The sequence below is a fragment of the Cebidichthys violaceus genome, unplaced genomic scaffold (assembly GCF_023349555.1).
Source record: "Cebidichthys violaceus isolate CVI_PGR_0920_01 unplaced genomic scaffold, fCebVio1.0.p SCAF_12, whole genome shotgun sequence".
Classification (NCBI taxonomy): Eukaryota; Metazoa; Chordata; class Actinopteri; order Perciformes; family Stichaeidae; genus Cebidichthys; species Cebidichthys violaceus.
In genome coordinates, this window is record NW_027176285.1 from 7038628 (window position 1) to 7056848 (window position 18221).

Sequence of the window (18221 nt, forward strand, 5' to 3'; positions counted from 1 at the left end):
TCGTTTTTCTCCCTTATCTCCCATCTCACCTTCTTGACATGAGGTGGGTATTAACAGGTCGCATGATATGAAAGCAGAGCGTTTACCTGCTTCTTCAGCTCAACATCCTCAGCACAATGCTTTAGTCATTTAGCTTTAGTCTGAGATCTCTAATGATGTTCATGTTCGTGTTTGTTTATATATTTTAGATTGAGGCAATATGTTTTTTTTTTTGCTGTATATTCTCAGTGTGGGAATGAATCCTAATGATTTCGTTGACCTTCCCTGTAGTACTACTCCTGAGGACACACTGGTGAGGCTGCTGTATAGTGTCGGGGTAATGAACATACAGAAAATAAAATAAAGTGTACGATTTGAGAATGTCAATAACAAAACCCCTCTGTCTTTCTCTAAATGTTGGACATAACCATATTTAACTATCTTAAAGCTTTTTATTGGTAGTAACGTGTCCCCTCTGAGGCCAGATGAATGTGTACAATTAGAAGCATCCATCATAGCTGGCTCTGCGTTTACCTCCAGCTGTGGCTTGAAATGTCTTTTTCTGGGTATCAGACATTGAGCCAGACAATCCCATTACAGCTTCCAGCATTAAGTCGCACATTGAGGCCAATTTAGGTGAGTAACTGCCCACCATCATACTTTACTCTGCAGATGGGGTTTGGAGGCTCCATTTAAAAAGAGAAAGTCTCAGTTTAAATATTGATATAAAATGAGGTAGAAGGGGGTGGAAGAAGAAAACACCTAGCATCTGCTTAAGCTCGAAACAGAAACACAAAGAGAATACAGAGCTAGACGCTTTGACTGGAACAGGGGTTCAGGTTCTCACGCCATGACAAAAATGCCTTCACACCATGTTTGCTCTGGGTTTATACCAAACAAATGCATGTTGCAACTTGGCTCAACCAGTCTCTACCATGGTTCGAGCTCCAAAAATACTGGATCCTACATTTCCCATGATGCAACAGCGTCTTTATTATGCCTCATTTCCTTTGCATGGTACGGCACGGCTCGACCCGTTTGGAACTGTTCTCTTTTGGTTTTCCATCGACAACAGTTGTGGATTGTACCTGGTGCTTCTTTTTATGGTACCACCTCTGTGGAAGTTCCAAGCGAGCTGAGCCGATACTAAAGGGTGGACTCAGAACAATGGAGACCACCAATTGGTGAGACAGAATTGTCACTAGAGTCGTCACCATTTTTTTTTTACCCATTGGTTTGTGGACTGCCGTTTTGAAGCCTTGAGTTCGACGATTCGACGACATCTTGGATTAAGGTCTTCGCCATGTTGTTTCTTTCTGCAACCAATGAACTGAAGTTACCATAATTGAAATGCGGAGGAGTGACGTAGAGATGCTGTATACGTCTCTGGTAATGGCAGCGACCTGTCAATCACAGTTAGCATACCCTGCTTTATGGTCTGTTTGACTCTAAATGGACCATAATTTACTAAATGAACATCATACTGTTTTGAAGTTGACTTGAAACTAGAGATTGAGACCATAAACTCATGTTTACAATGTTTACTGAGGTAATAAATCAAGAGAGAAGTAGAGTCATTTTCTCATAGACTTCTATACAACCAGAGGAGTCGCCCCCTGATGGACACTAGAGAGAATGTAGGTTGAAGACACTCCTGCATTGGCTTCAGAACCGGAGGTTACCGCCTGGTTGTAACTTGGCGTTCCTCTGCCTAGTAGTCAATAGCAGGATCCAGCAAGATAGGGGGTTGTGTTAGAAAATTAAACATTTCAGTCAAGCTTTCTTTATAGGACTCTTTCAACACCTGCTCCTACATCAGGTGCATTAGAACTGGTGTCAGGTAAATCTTTTTCTGAGCAGTCTTCAATCCATCTTACATACTGGAGTATCAACCTTTAGTCTGTTCAAGTGTCCCTCTCTCTCTCGCTCTCTCCTCTCGCCACAACAATCCAATTAAGCCGTGAAAACATCTCATTCTTTCATTCAGGCCTGGATAAACACACACAAACAAGGCAAACCATGAACATCAAAACACCATTTTTTCCCCCTCATTGATAGAGAGGAGGTGGGGATCGGTGGAGGTAGCACTACCCCAGCTCTGAGTGCTGTGTGTTGGGGATGGGATGGGGGGGTGGGTCACAGGGCGAGCGGGAGGGGGAGGGAGGTCTCTGGGAGTCGAGCCGAGCGTCGCCTCGGGCTCGCTATTTCTGAGCGAAAGCTTTCCAGGAGCTGAAAATCAATGTTAATCTGAGGCCACCTGGGTGTGTAAACAGAACCATAATGGAAGTATATACACCCACACACACAAACACACAGAGGTGATACACACCTACAGAAAGCAGGAACACAAACAACAAACACACCTCCACACACACACACACACACACACACACACACACACACACACACACACACACACACACACACACACACACATACTGTCCAGGGATCATATGTACTGTAGGCGGGTATTTTGTTTTCTCTTCACACTGCTGCAGGCGATCAAAGAGAGAATGACAGGATGAGCCACGGAGGCAGAGGAATGAGAGATTAAGAGAACCAGAAAAACAGACAGCAAGAGGGGAACGTAGAAGGGGGGAAAGAGAGACACAAGAAGAAAAGACAAGAGGGAATATCTTCTGCTATTAGTTTCATTCCTGCAGTAGAGCTCACGGTTAAACAACATCTCACTAGCACACTGTAGGGATTCATGGAAGTAAAGTGACAACAAAAGAACTCATTTGAGCGATGTTCAGTTTGCGAGCCGGCATTTGAGAGCAGCGTTTTTAGCTCTTGTTTTTTTTTTTTGTCAGCTCTTTATTTTATTTTTGATCTTTTTTTGAGAATCGCGAAAAAAGACGCTCGCCAACCGAGCTTCAACGCGCCCATATTCGGATGTTAGGGTCACGTCTTTACAAAGTTAAAGGTGCAGTGTGGAAGTGCAGAGGAAAGGTGTATACCATCATATTAGCCAAATCACCAAGCTTGAACATCTGGTGAGGCCTGACTAGCGAAAACCAAACTACCTACTTTCAAATGACTTGCCTCTAACGTTTTGTCCATAGTCATGGTGGGAGTAAAGGATGAAGTCAGGTGATGTAGTGTAAAACAAACACAGGACTTTCACCCAGGAGACCGCTGTTAGTGTCCCGTGTGAGATGACGACTTATTTCAACTTACGTATGTAAATAAGGTTACGTGACTTTACTTAAGTCGCAAACGTAACGTCTCTTAACTTCGTCTTTCCAGAAGGCTAACCAAGTCGTTTCCTGTGAATATTGCTGTTTATGTTGTAAAGACAGTGCATGCATGTAATAAGCAGAACAAACGTGCAAAACAAACACTAGACACGTAACACAAGAGAGAGAGAGATAGAGAGACAGAGACAGAGAGAGAGAGATAGAGAGAGATAGAGAGACAGAGAGAGATAGAGAGAGAGAGAGAGAGACACAGAGAGAGAAGAGAGAGAGAGAGAGAGAGAGAGAGAGAGAGAGAGAGAAAGAGAGAGAGACAGAGAGAGACAGAGAGAAAGAGAGAGACAGAGATAGAGAGAGAGGTGAAGGTGAACATATGAAGAGACAGACAGACAGGTAACATGGAGTGAGGGAGAACACGGTGGGAGGTCAGTCATGCTCAGATCCAACCCTCTGGCTAATGTCAAGGCCAGTTGCAGTGCATCTTTCTATAAACACACACACACACACACACACACACACACACACACACACACACACACACACACACACACACACACACAAACACACACTGTGTAGCACCCTTAGGCTAACACATTTAGTTTCTCTGAATAAAATATTAAAACGGATCAGCAAAGAGAATCCAGCTTAAACAAAGAGGAACTGGAATCTGACTAAACAACCACCAAATTGGAGCTTCAGGAGCAGCTACCAGACCCTGACTTAAATATATATATATGTATTGGTTTTGGCGTCATGTGTGATAAAACACACTTATTTGTCCTGTTTTTCCCTCAAAAGATTGAGAGCAGGCTGTTAGTATTGCCATGGATGCATGGACACAACATCCAAGACGGGGACGTGTTTTACATTAGGTGGGAGGCTTCAGTGAATTATATTTATAGTAAAGATACATAAATTGGCAGGAATGGAATACTTCAAGAATGATCAATCCTAAGTGTATTGGTAAATGGACCGAACACAAACATTGGTGTCTCATTAAGTCTCATGACTTAAGTCAACAAAGTCTCAACAAAGTACGTTAATTACTATCAAGCATAAGATAAGAAATTAAACATCGGTTCAAAGGAAGGAAACATTTCAACACTCCGGTTGACATTAGATGAAGTCGTGAGAAGCGAATGCAGTGATTTATTGAATCGACAACAAGTGAACATTAGAGGAACTGCAGCTGAATCAAGTTATGTTGCGTCATGTCCTGTCCTATCAAGTTGTGTTATATTTAGGATTTGTCACGTCACATACAAAGACTGTGTATAAGAAGTGGTAGCACCCATTGATTTGTTTACTACGGTTTTCAAGTGTTGAGTTTGGAATTTTGGCTGTCGCCATCTTGATTTTTTGCAACCAGTGACGTGAGATGGTGGAACTAAGAAAATGAACTCTCAATGCAGACAACGCCGCGGTAGCAACCTGCCCTAAAGCACTGCGCCACAGTACACCAGTGTACCGTGAGAGATCGTTAGGTGTGCCGTGGGAAAATTTCCAATTTCACTTAATCGGTCCAAAAAAATATGATTTAGTTGTTGCAAAAAATGTGCCATTGTTGAGCGTGTGAGCCTGCAATATGGTGGCTGGCTAAGTCATTAGATTATCTTCCATGCCAGTGGGTGGCAGTAGGTAGCGCAGTAATGATATAAGTAATGATATTAATTTAAGACAGTAGAATAAAAAGATAAGGAGGAGGTTGTGATGACAAGACAGATGACAGCGATGGAGAAATATTTGAAAAGGAAAATGCAGACTCTGAACTGGGCCCTGGACAAAATTCTAACCCAGATGAAAAGCCCGGTATGAGTGGTGGTCAAAAGAAAGACAAAACGGTGAGCTCGAGGCAATACAGCAAAAGTTATCTATCGCTTTGATTTACTTTCACCGGGTAGCCGACTTCACCGACCCTTGGTGTGTGGGGAAAAGGTATCCAACAGTGCCATGGTTGAAAAGAATGCAACTTTAAGGCACTTCCCCATTGTCATCACTTTTCAGAACACACAGGTTACCGTCTGGACACATGAGTTCATGTCACGTCATGTCTCATGTAATGTCATGTGACTTCTGTTCACGTCACATTTTACAGGCTATTCTCATGCAGCGTGCGTAGCTATACCTACGACGAATAATGTAGTAGTGTAAGTAGTTTTGATGCCGAAACATAACTAAGTATTTCACGATCTTTTTCTAAACCTGACCCAGTCGTTCTGTTGCCTAAATCTGCGGAAGTTGTTTCTTTTGAAGATAGAAGTTTGTTTTGAAAAGACAGTGTGCGTGTAAAGAGCAGAAATTGACATGTGTTGCTGGCTTTCAAAGGAAAACGCACACAAAATGAGAGAACATAGGAACTGTTGTATGACGTCTGTACTCACTGGACTGCGGCATCATGGAGGTGTACACCTTGGGGTCGATGGTGCTCATCGGCGGCGGCAGCAGCGGGTTGGTGAAGCTCCGGAGCGGGTGGGTAGGCCGAACGCAGGCCGTTGGGATGGTGCGACCGCCGCCGGCCTGGGCCTCCTCGGCAGCAACTGCGGCAACAGCGGCCGGGGCCCCCGGGATGGGGCCGGGGATGTGGTCCCCGGGCAGCGCCGAGGAGCCGGGGAGAAGCGGAGTGGCCTGCTGGGTTTGGGGCTGCTGCTGGAGGAGAGGATTGATGGAGGAGTCCGAAGGCATCACTGAGGAGGAGATGAAGAGATGAAGGGCAGGGAGAAGGGAGTGAAAGAGATCGAGGATGAAAAGAGAGTGGAGATGTCGGGGACGGAGACAAGGGAGGGACAAAAGACATAACATCCAATAACTGTAAAGAGTGAACAGGCATTTGGAGAAAAGAGAAAAACACTGAATATTTATCAAAACAAACAAACAGCAGATTTTCAAACGTGTGAATATTTTGCCTCAAAGCACTTCAGTGATTTTCCATAGGCAGCTTCTGCTTTGATGTAGGTAGTAATATGGCACTATTGGGAAAATCACAGTTGCTGCAGGAAGTGGGACCGAGAGTGATTCTGACAGGAATGTAAATGTGGTCTGCATGGACCTTCTGCTCCATGTTTCATGACCTGTGACGCTTCCACATGTGTTTAATCCCCACTAGATAAAAGCGATAGATACATACATGCTTTACATACTGAAGGGCTCACAGATCTTCGTAACTTAATTCAAGCCATCGATCTCTTCCTCGCGAGCGGAGAAACCCCGAGCTCTGCCAGGTTTGCACTTCTGTTCTCGTTGAGTGTGGAGTCTCTCGCTAGCGTTTCTGCATTTGGCTGAATGTTTTCCCACTGAGAGAAATCCCACATTTTTATCTTGTCGGAGATACATGTGTGACAGAGAGAGGACGTACAAGAAGAATCCCGCTGAAGGAGGAGGGGGGGGGAGTAAATCCTGACTGTGTGGAGGAACAAGCCCTCGGAGGTGACATGCAGGAGATGAAACTCCTGGTGCAGCCACAGCCTGTGGGATCAGAGCGACCATGGGAGAGAGAAGACGGACGTTAATTACACATGGACTCGCTGTGTGCGTTCATCAAGCGGCCGAGATAAGAGGAAGAAACGAGAGGACCCATGGTGGAGGAAAGAGAATGTGAGCGAGGCTGAAGAGAGCTTTCTTTGTTCTATTTCACAGAAGAATGCTCTTTTTTTTGGTTTGCACATTAAGAAAACGGCACGAGCAAATGAAGAAACATCTTACGTCCAATTTAATGGCATGCGCAGCATTTGGAAAAAGAGCTGAAGAGAAGCTCACAACAGAATGTATAGACTGTTTCCAGGGGACACGTGACACGTTCTATGCTGCTCTTTGAAGGTGAAGTTATCAGTGGAAAAGTGCAAAATTCTTGAGGGAATTTCTTCAAATTTGGCGTCCACTTCAGTTCAAGGATGAACTGATTCGGTTTTAGAGCTCTCAGGGTTTAATTAGGAACCAAAGACAAGAAAATTCCCCAAGATGTTGCAGAAAAAGAGAATCAGGATGTACTGTGGCCGACAACGGCCATGAACATTTCCATTAGAAGAAACGTGCTGCGCCTTCAGAAACGACAGCCAAGTCAAAGACGCGTTCAGAAATCTAAATGAAGTAAAACCACGCAAATGTGCTGCCGAAAGCCAAAAACAAAAACACGCTGCAAATACAGAACAGATGCAAACTGAAAAACAAACAAACCGCAAAAAAAACAAATGCAACTGAGAAATGCTGTATTTCTAGTCGACACATCGGAGGTCCTCCAGTCCTCAAGGGGGAGCTCTCAGTGGAAAACAATTGATTTGAGACTCGAGAGACAAAGTGTGTTTGTTTTTGAAGAGGGAAGAAAAGTGGAGTAAAGAGGCGACATGAAAAGGTTGACAATAACTGACAAACGTCTTCCGTCAGTAATCGACCGATCAATTAGTAAGATTAAATAATGGTGGTAAAGTCATCTTCCCCTGTGCAGCATTGCAGACGTTGTGTCTAGCTACATTATGAAAAACGGCATCGAAGAAACAAATGTCCCAAAAACTGGCGACAAGCGATGCGGATGAGACAGAGACGCAACCTTGTTCATCTTGTTGTGAGTCGACTTTCAGATAACTCTGATATCGACACACTTCTCTAAACTTTGTGAAACAAACGTCGCTCCTAGCACCACATATCAAAATACCACCACGTTCAACATATGAGCGCCATATGGAAATTCATTCTGATTCCGAGGTTAACATATCGCAACATACTCAACATGTAACCACACAGATTAGCAAAGAAAAACCACAATCACTGGCACTAACCTGATATCACCACTCTGCTCGGCGCGCAACACTTCCCCTTCACTAATCCACCACAGCGGTGTTATTGTGATCCGAGCACCGGGGAACAGTCTGGATGCATTTTAAGATGGCAATAACACCGTGCTGTTTAATAACGCCTCAGATGTTTGAGGAGAGAGTCTGCTGGTGACTCACAGTGTCTGAACAGAACGCATAACAAGTGGTTTTAGACACAAAACACAATGTGTGCGTGTGTGGGTGGATAACAAATCCACTGGTTCGAAATCTGGAAGTAAAGAGGAGCAGTGATTTATTGGATTATCTTTTTATTTGCAGTGTCTGCGGAAGAAGGCGAGCTGCTAACAAAGGCCTGGTTTTATAACAGAGTGTAGACATGTTTGGTTCCTGTACACTCTTGTAAGGTCACAGCAGTGCACTACATTAGCCCTGTTAAAGGAGCAGTGTGTAGGATGTAGTGGCCTCTAGTGGTGAAGTTGCAGATTGCATCAGACTGAATACCCCGTCAGCCCTGTACTTGTTCCAGTGTGTCGGAGAACTACGGAGGCCTTCAGGTAACGTGTTTGGTTTGTCTGTTCTGAGCTTCTTTAGAACATGGCATTGCAGCGTAGACATAAACTAAGCTAACGAATACACAACAATTCTTAGTTTCAGGTCAACGAAATCCTACTTATGAATATATGACACCATTTCTACAAATAAATCACCTCCTTTCAATAATCCTTAAAGGAACCCTGTGAGGGTTTTGAGTATGAGGGGCACTGCAGAGCAATGTCTCGATGTTCAGGTTTTGTTTGTTTGTGGGGGGGGGGTATTTACTTGCGATCAATCCGCACATCAATACATTTTTCCAAACTGTCATTTCTGTCATGAATACACAAATATTACTCTGAGTAAAAACGAAAGGAGGTTGAACGCAGAGGCTCTGTAGTCCCAACTAAGATGGCAAACCTTTCAGCACTGACAGAAACAACCCAGACCAGATCTACTCCCTCTGTTCTTACCTTTCACAATAAAAGCCTACGATATATAATCTTCACAAGCGAGAATTTAGCTTTTTCGTGTTATTTGTCACAACCCTGGGGTGTAAAGAGAAACATATTTGAAATGAACTGCTCACAACTAAAATTCCCCATTTTCACTACATGTGTCTTGCACAGATTAGACAGCAATTGAAAAAAATCTGAAGACGTCTCTCCATTTTTCTCTGGTAGAAGGTTAAATGGTAAAGCTGACTTGTTTTGTGTTTGGTTTGCAACCTCTACTTCCTCTACTCTGTTTACTGGATTACAGGAACGTGTAAAGTGTAACAAAGCGTAGCGTCAACTTCCAACCAAACTACGCAGTAGCTGACTTTATTTGCTCCAAACTGGTTTGAAACACGCATTTATTTTTGCAGACATTTCGAAAGTTAGCTTTCAAATTCTCTTTGCAAATCAATGGAAACCTTGACTACTGTGCACACGCTTTTGTTGCATTTATCAGATCCCAACCACTGAATGTCGTCAAGGACACTCACAGGAGGAGCTGGGGATCCTAACCCGATGAGCCACAGAGCAGTATTAGAATCAGAATTCTTTGTCCGTCTTCCTGTGTCCCCCGGTGTTTCTGGGACTCGTAGTTTACTCTTTATGGAATCGGTAAAAAGCTCAGGGTCTGACTGTTTGTATGGCTTTAAAGTTGAAGTTATCCCCTTATTAACTGCTTCTCCATCACTTGCTCATTACGTCTGCCTCTCTGTCATTGCCCCCCCCCGTCAGCTCACTGAAAGTGTGCGCTTTCCCATCGGGTCTCCCACTGTGTCGGCTAATTCAATGACTCTGAAGCCTCCCCCTCGTCTCTCTGCTGCTGTTAAATCACTGATACAAGCCGACCAGGAATTAGCCAATTACCGAATTACAGCTCCCCAGCATGTCGTTTAGCATTTAGCTCTGCAGCGAAATGGGCTTAAATACGACTGGGAAAGAGGAGAGGAGCAGCGGAGAGGAAGAGAGCTAGGAAGATGAAGATGTTGCAGTGTAAGCCCTGTCTTATTTATTAAAGGTCAACCTTTTACAGCCGACGTCATCGGAAAATAAGCTAGCGCACGTTGGCAACGATAGTGACGTTTTGCTCCGGCCAACCAGACGAGTTAGCACGCCTTAACCACCGAATGAAAACGGTTCTCAGTGGCAAATTGTCTGGTTGTTGCATGTTGGGTTGTCAGAATGGACAGTACTACAGAACTAACAGGATCACGACTTTAAGTAAATTGTTGGCGTAGATAATAAACACAGTTGAGATTGTATTTAAAACTGATTAAAGGCTTTCACGAGCATACCTACATGTTCTGTTCGTGTTTTCAACAGCAGCCGCCGACACAAGCAATTTGGCTGAGAGTCACCAGTTAACATGGTTGCTCGTTAAACCCGAAACACCGGTGGTGTCTAAGCCTGCAACCTATTAAACGTGTTGACTAGCACTGGACTGTTCATGCTTGTGTTTCAACTCAATAAAGTCAAACCTCTGAGTCTGTGCCATGGTGTTTGAGGTTCTGCACATGGAGTAGGGGGGATCGGGTATCTCTGTCTCTACAGTAGCATCAGCAGTATTCTCAGAAGTATTTAGTGGCAGTAGCATTGCAGTACCTGGTGTGTATCCTCTCTCCACGGTCAGGCTCGGGAAAGGCATCGGTCTCAGGCTGAACTTGTTGTGAGTGAAGCCGCAGGATGGTGAAGGCAGGATACCAGGGTACTGAGAGGAGTCCAGAGCCGGCACCGGGATGGCACTGACCACCGCTGAAACAGAGGGGCCAAACAGTCAGTAAACCAGGCTCCTGAAACAAAGGGGCCAAACAGCCAGTAAACCAGGCTCCTGAAACAAAGGGGCCAAACAGCCAGTAAACCAGGCTCCTGAAACAAAGGGGCCAAACAGCCAGTAAACCAGGCTCCTGAAACAGAGGGGCCAAACAGCCAGTAAACCAGGCTCCTGAAACAAAGGGGCCAAACAGCCAGTAAACCAGGCTGCTGAAACAGAGGGGCCAAACAGTCAGTAAACCAGGCTCCTGAAACAAAGGGGCCAAACAGCCAGTAAACCAGGCTGCTGAAACAGAGGGGCCAAACAGCCAGTAAACCAGGCTCCTGAAACAAAGGGGCCAAACAGCCAGTAAACCAGGCTCCTGAAACAGAGGGGCCAAACAGCCAGTAAACCAGGCTCCTGAAACAAAGGGGCCAAACAGCCAGTAAACCAGGCTCCTGAAACAAAGGGGCCAAACAGTCAGCAAACCAGGCTCCTGAAACAAAGGCGCCAAACAGCCAGTAAACCAGGCTCCTGAAACAAAGGGGCCAAACAGCTAGTAAACCAGGCTCCTGAAACAGAGGGGCCAAAACAGCCAGTAAACCAGGCTGCTGAAACAGAGGGGCCAAACAGTCAGTAAACCAGGCTCCTGAAACAGAGGGGCCAAAACAGCCAGTAAACCAGGCTGCTGAAACAGAGGGGCCAAACAGTCAGTAAACCAGGCTCCTGAAACAGAGGGGCCAAAACAGCCAGTAAACCAGGCTGCTGAAACAGAGGGGCCAAACAGTCAGTAAACCAGGCTCCTGAAACAAAGGGGCCAAACAGTCAGTAAACCAGGCTCCTGAAACAAAGGGGCCAAACAGCCAGTAAACCAGGCTCCTGAAACAAAGGGGCCAAACAGCCAGTAAAACAGGCTGTGACAGCACACAGCATATATTTCAGTAAAATAAATACCTGATAAACCAAGATTCATGATACAAATTCTATAAAAAAATCCTGTAAAATATGAAATATTGACATTAATCCGTCCTGCTCATTGATTGTCGACATTATCTACAATGACACAGAGTCGGTGGGAGGGACACCTCGCTATAAGCAGTACAGCATCAAATGTCTCGCCTCACAGTATGAATAGGTATAATACCAGCCTCTGAGAGTCACACACACACACAGCAAACCAGACAGTTCACATTGTGACCTTGAGAGGAAACTGCAGGGAGTCAAACTCACCAAGACTGATTAAACTGCCTCAGGTACACAACACACACGCACACGCACAGAGGGGCCTCTTATCTTCTAAACAGGCTTGAAGAGACAGTGTGTGTGTGTATGTGTGTGTGTGCATCTCTCCCGTGCAGCCCATGTTTGAGTCCCTCCTTTTCAAACACATGCAGTCATGCTGGAGGTGCGTTCAATATTGCATTTTACAACGTTAATGAATGTTGACCAAGACAGAGACGCTGGGATTGTTTTTATGGAGTGGAATTAGTCACAAAATGGTCACAAATGCGTATTGCCTGATCTGAAAACAAAAACATATTTGTGCATAATTTTGGGTGTTGACAAATGAGTTTTACAATCAACACACAAATACCAAGCAATTGGAACACGTGCTAAATAGTTTACATCGCAACCTGAATGAATATTGATCTTTTAAAGTGCAGATTTTTTTATCTGAAGACACAGAATTGCGTTGCTTCAGGAAGTCTGGCTGTCATCCTTGACTCACTACTGGACCCTTTGTGGTGAGGTGACCAGTCATGCCATGTCAAACTCTTTCAATTGAATTGTAAGTGACTGACACAAAACACAGAGTGCTCCTCTCCCCCGCTGCTTCCTCTTGAGCCACTCGGTCTGATTCTACTAAACCCTGATCAATACCAGTATTGATTGGAAAGTATTGACAATTTTGAAGCAGCAAGGCTGTGATCAGCAGCTTTATGAAGTGTGTGTGTGTGTGTGTTGTTTACAGTACTTGTGCTTTGATCATTTAAAGAGAAACCGGGTTTGATTACAGCAGCGGGATGACCAGAGATGAGCAAGTCTGATCAATACCGTTATTGAGTAAGAATATTGATGACTTTGGTGCAGTGAGCTACAGGCTAATGGAGGTGTGTGTGTGTGTGTGTGTGTGTGTGTGTGTGTGTGTGTGTGTGTGTGTGTGTGAGAGAGAGAGAGAGATGTCAGATTAGACAAGAGGAGACAGAAAAAGAAAAAGAAACAGAAAGAGAACGTGATAAGGACATGTTGAGATTTAATGAGGGATACAAAATGAAGAAAGACGAGAACTGAAGATATGATAAACAGAAAACCTAGAAAACATATGACAAAAGAAATGACAAAAAAAGAAAAAGGAACCAAAAGAACAAGCAGAAAGGGTTTGAATTAGGTGACAAAAACAAACTCAGAAATGATAAGACGATAAAAAAACACAAAGACCGAGGATGGAGATAAAAGCTTGATCAAAAGAGAAAGATGTCATTAATGGTTTTAAAACGTAAAACAAAGTGATGGAAACAGAGACAGAGAGAGAGAGACGACAACGAGACAGCAGACCCAAAGAGATGAAAACAGACGTTAGATGAAGAGATCAGTAGGCGTCATAGAGCAGAGATGTGGCAGCAGAGGAAAGAAGTAAAGAAGCCTTGAGCTGCTTCCATGGCCGTACAGGGGGCCGAGGTCAACAACTTGACCGTTTTTTGATTTCCCTGATCTACATATGAGTATTCTAAGATGCTTGGACAGCAAACATTGGATAATAACAGCTTTAAAACCATGCCAGTGGGCAGTAGCAGACATTATCTGTTAGCAGTAATACGTGACAATCAGGTCAAATGTTGCAATGAATGATTTATACTGCAATCTGAAAAAAAAGAGGAGGATACAATGATTCTCTCTCACCCTCTGTGTTCACTGCCTGCATCCTTTCTCTGTGATGTGTCTCTGCTGCCAACGTGTGCGAGACATGATTTACTAAAATGATGCACACCTTCTTTATTCCACCTTCGAGATTGCATCATTTTGGATTTGAATCACAGAAATGTGTCTCAAACAGCACACAATTGTAAGCAAAAGGTGTGTTTGACATTAACATGTTCGTACAATAACGCAATATTATTACGCTGTAATTATTCAAGGTGTTTGTGTAGTTAAATTGAGCCTATAGGGTTTATTACCCAAGAACACACATATATATTTCTGTGGTAATGACATATGAATTTGATCAGGTGAGATGTTTAAACTGGCAGCTTTTTTAATGTAGCGCAACCACAAAGAAGCTACTGGTCAGAGGATGTCTGTCTGTAGATGAATGGCATTAACTAACTACGAGTTAAACTAGTGACCTGAATCACCTCTGGATTTAGCTTCCTTTCTGGTTTCCTCAAGTTGTCGGCATAATCAAAGAACCACTGTGTTGGGTAAAGGTTTAGTAGTAACACCAACATCACCACCCACACCCACGCACACAAGCAATGACGGCGATCACTTAAATAAGGCAGTTATCTTGGCGTTGTACAATATCGTTGCTGCACCAAATTCAAATGCTTTTTATTTAGAAAGGTACGGACCTCGGTAACCTCAGCGGTGGAGAGAGCCATGGTTAATTCTGTCGAGACAGAGCTACAGAGACAGAAGCGAAGATGGAATCAGTGTGGACCCTGCAGGCACTTTAAAACCAACACACAATCAACGGAGCCCTCATTATGTGCAAGAGGTTGCAGTTTGGTTCAGAAGAATGCTCATCTATTTTTACTCTTCTTGAGCTTGTATCGTTTCACCAGTTTTATTGGGCATCAATGAAGCTTACTAGCAGTGTAGCTGATTTACCATAAAAATGCAGTTTTGTGCTAATCTAAATTCATCCATTAGCTGTCATCTATAAAAAATATACCTGAAACTAAGCCTGGCGTTGTCTTTCTGAATCCAGTTCTTAATTAGTTGTTGCATTCATTTAAAGGAAGTAAAGCTGGTTTGTTCAAATTGATTCAACAACGAGAGATTAAAACGACATCACCATGAATATTTGAAATTAAACGTGAGTAGAGAGTGATCAAGACAAAGAAGCAGGTCGTCCGCATATGGTGTAGTTTGATTGAAGTATAGCATACTCCATCATATACCTTGAAAGATCTTGATATCTTTTTAAACTAAGGTAAATTCCTGTAATGACACATTTTGCCAGGAAGAACAAAAAGCTGAAGTCATTTTTAAATCAAGTTTTCCTCTACCTACAAAAACGTCGTAGCCTGTTGCGGCTGTGAAACAGTGGAAACATTGTTTTAAGCGTCACAACCCCCACAAGTTACTTGCTTCACTCATTTTGAAGCCTTGAGTTCATAGGCATCCCCTGCTTTATGGTCTGTTTGACTCTAAATGGACCATCATTTACTAAATGAACATCATGCTGTATTGAAGAAGACTTGAAACTAGAGATTGAGACCATAAACTCATGTTTACAATGTTTACTGAGGTAATAAATCAAGAGAGAAGTAGAGTCATTTTCTCATAGACTGCTAAACAACCAGAGGAGTTGCCCCTTGATGGTCAGTAGAGAGAATGCAAATTTAAGACACTTCCGCATTTGCTTCACTTTTAAGAACTGGAGGTGGCCGCCTGGTTTCACTATCAGAATTTTATCAATTCGGTCCGATAACATTTAGAAAGTCTAAAGAACACAGAAGGAGACACCTCCAGTTCTTGAAGGAAGTGAAGGGACAGACAAAATACAACTATCGCCCTGCTCATGCTCAGTTCTTATGTTAGCACTCTGTTGATTTTGAAACAGTAGCCTAACATGTTTGGTGCTGCTCAGATCATCCTGCATGTTTTAGTCTACATGGTGAATTATTTACGCACACAAAAGAAATTGATTGAAAGAACACAAGTTATTTGTATTAACAATATTATTAATAAGCTGATATTTGTACCAAAAAGGCTACATCTCATGATTTATTGGGACTGCTATGTAAAATAGTATGCACTCCCACAGAATGTAATGCTCCTTTTGTTTTATAAGAACATTTTTCTACAATTTAAATGATTCAACTGTGAGATTGGAGATCGAATCAGGCTCCTTAGATCAAATTATTGAACTCTTCTGGGTCACCCCCTAATTGTATAATACAAACCATAATTAACCTTCTGGTGTCTTTAAGGTTCTGTCCTACGGATTATAAACTGTAAATTCAGCATCATTATTATTAAACATACATTGTGATAATTATCGACACTGATCAATATAAAAAACAAATCATGATACAATTGTTGGGCCCTAATTTGGTGTCCAACAGTTTGTTGTCCATTAAAAAACATGCTACCAATTGTAGATGCACTGAGTGATATATGTATGGCCCGTTTTGTTGTATCCATCGGTGCAACGGGAATGGCTTTAAACCCTAAAGAATAACTTTATAAATTTCAATATAGCAAAATCAAAAGTCTACGAGCAGCGAAACCATGGAGCCACGGCTCAAGTGGAAGAATGAATGAAGGAGGACAGAAGGCTGAGTGAAGAAGTCTTCCTCACGGAACTTTGACAAAAACGGTCAAATAAAATGAAAGTTATGAACATAACAGAAAGCAAACCAGAAAGAGAAAGAAATAGATCAGAGTAGAGGACGGGTGTGTGTGTGAGCAGAGGAGGCCTGAAGGCTTGTTCCTGTTTTACCGTGACCCACATATCACACATACATTTATGTAAACACACAGGAGGGTTAGTCACATGCTGGAAAAAATGATCAGTCACCTGCTGACTCACGCTCTCCAGAAAAGAACACCCTGCATTATAACCTAATTGTCGCTGTTCAGTTCGACAACTGCAGTAAACAATGCGACAGAAGAAGAATAAAAAGGAGGACACAAATCCTCACAGACGGACTGAGAGCAGGGTAATTACAATATGAAAGCACATGCACATACTCCAAAGAGAGAGAAGGCAGTGCTTAGATGATGTGCTTCTATCCAGAGGAGAAATCGGCTCACGGATGAGATGTGGTGTTACAGATGTTACTCTCTGGATAGATCGATGGATCTTTATTGCCCACAAAGGGAAATTCAGGTCAGTACCACACTTATAGACAATACAATGAATTGAGACCGCAGGCACATGATTCTAAAAGAGGACATTATTAACCAAGCTACCACAAACCAAGCTAGAAACCTAGGTGTAGTTATGGATTCAGACCTCAACCTGAACAGCCACATCAAGACAATCACAAAATCAGCCTCCTATCACCTGAAGAACATATCAAGGATTAGAGGACTTATGTCTCAACGTGTCCATGCATTTATCTTCAGTAGACTGGACTACTGTAACGGTGTGTTTACAGGTCTCTGTAAAAAGTCAATCAGAAAGCTGCAGCTGATTCAGAACGCTGCAGCTCGAGTCCTCACTAAGACCCAGAAAGTAGCTCACATCACTCCAGTTCTAAGGTCTTTGCAGAGGGTACAATAAGGTTATGTTTGTTAAGAAGCCTAACAGCAGGGTTTGCAGGGGCAGCAGTTCTCCTGCTCAACGTGATAGCGACTCAACATATTTCGCCGCTTGGACAGAAAACCCTGGCATGACTTTAATGGCGCCAGGGGCAGCCGTTTGCGTACTATCTCTATAATGTGAGGCTAACGTTGTGAAACGGTGGCAGGTAGGTTTAGGCGACAAAACCACTTGGTTAGGGTTTGAAAAAAGATCATGGTTTGTACACTTGTTAGGTATCGTAAGCTAGGGACACAACGTCATGTGACATAATGTCATCAGTAGAAATAACTCAACTTCTGGTTGACCCCCATTAGTAGAGGTCCTCTGTTTGACCCATCCACCGCTAGTAGGGGCAGTTGGGACTTTACTCCCACAAATTAACTAAGCATAAGGGCCAAAAGCGACCTTTTTCGGGGGCCCCTAACGGACCTTTGGAGCGCCGCTGAAAATAAGCCGGGCACGGATTCAGACAACATATTTGCCCTAGTTTAACATGAGCGAATGGCGCTCCATTTGGTCCCACGGTTGCCCGGTAACAAAGTTCCAAAGTTTTGGAACTGTTTGCCCAATTGTCCCATTACTGACTTTGTCCACCAGAGGGAAAATGAGCAGGGACTCTCAGGAACAAAAGTGCCTTTTGGGGCGGGACTTTCAGGACAAAAAGGAACAATTCGGAATCTCAGAAAAGCTGTATCCGAAAAGTCACAATTTTGTTGATATTTTAAACTGCAATATCTCCTCAACCGTTCAATATCCCGCTCTGAAACTAAGATATCTTGGACCAACACCTAATTGTACGGAATTGATATTTTGGGAAAAATTGGGACATTTGGGTTGGGACAATTGGGCTAAATCTCGGCGTATACATATGTAGGAGAAAAGTCAGTTTTTGTGAGTTACAAGGCTTAGTCCTTACAAATCAATTCCCACGTCAATTAAGCCCAAAGCTGGGCAGCCCTTCGGGCTGGGGATCCTTTTGGGCTGGGGAGATATTGTTTGGGGAAAATGGGAACAAAGAGGACAATTGGG

The 18221-nt window shown here is 43.3% G+C and overlaps 1 protein-coding gene across 1 annotated transcript in view; it reads right to left on the minus strand.

Annotated features, from left to right (window-relative positions):
- The window catches only part of dcc (DCC netrin 1 receptor), a 168321-nt gene that overhangs the window by 16754 nt on the left and 133346 nt on the right, over window positions 1-18221 (minus strand). The window contains exons 26-27 of the mRNA XM_068705640.1: window positions 10570-10719; window positions 5558-5860 (exon numbers count right to left, since the gene is read on the minus strand). Of these exons, the coding sequence (XP_068561741.1) occupies window positions 5558-5860; window positions 10570-10719 (453 nt within the window). The remainder of the gene's footprint in view (window positions 1-5557; window positions 5861-10569; window positions 10720-18221) is intronic.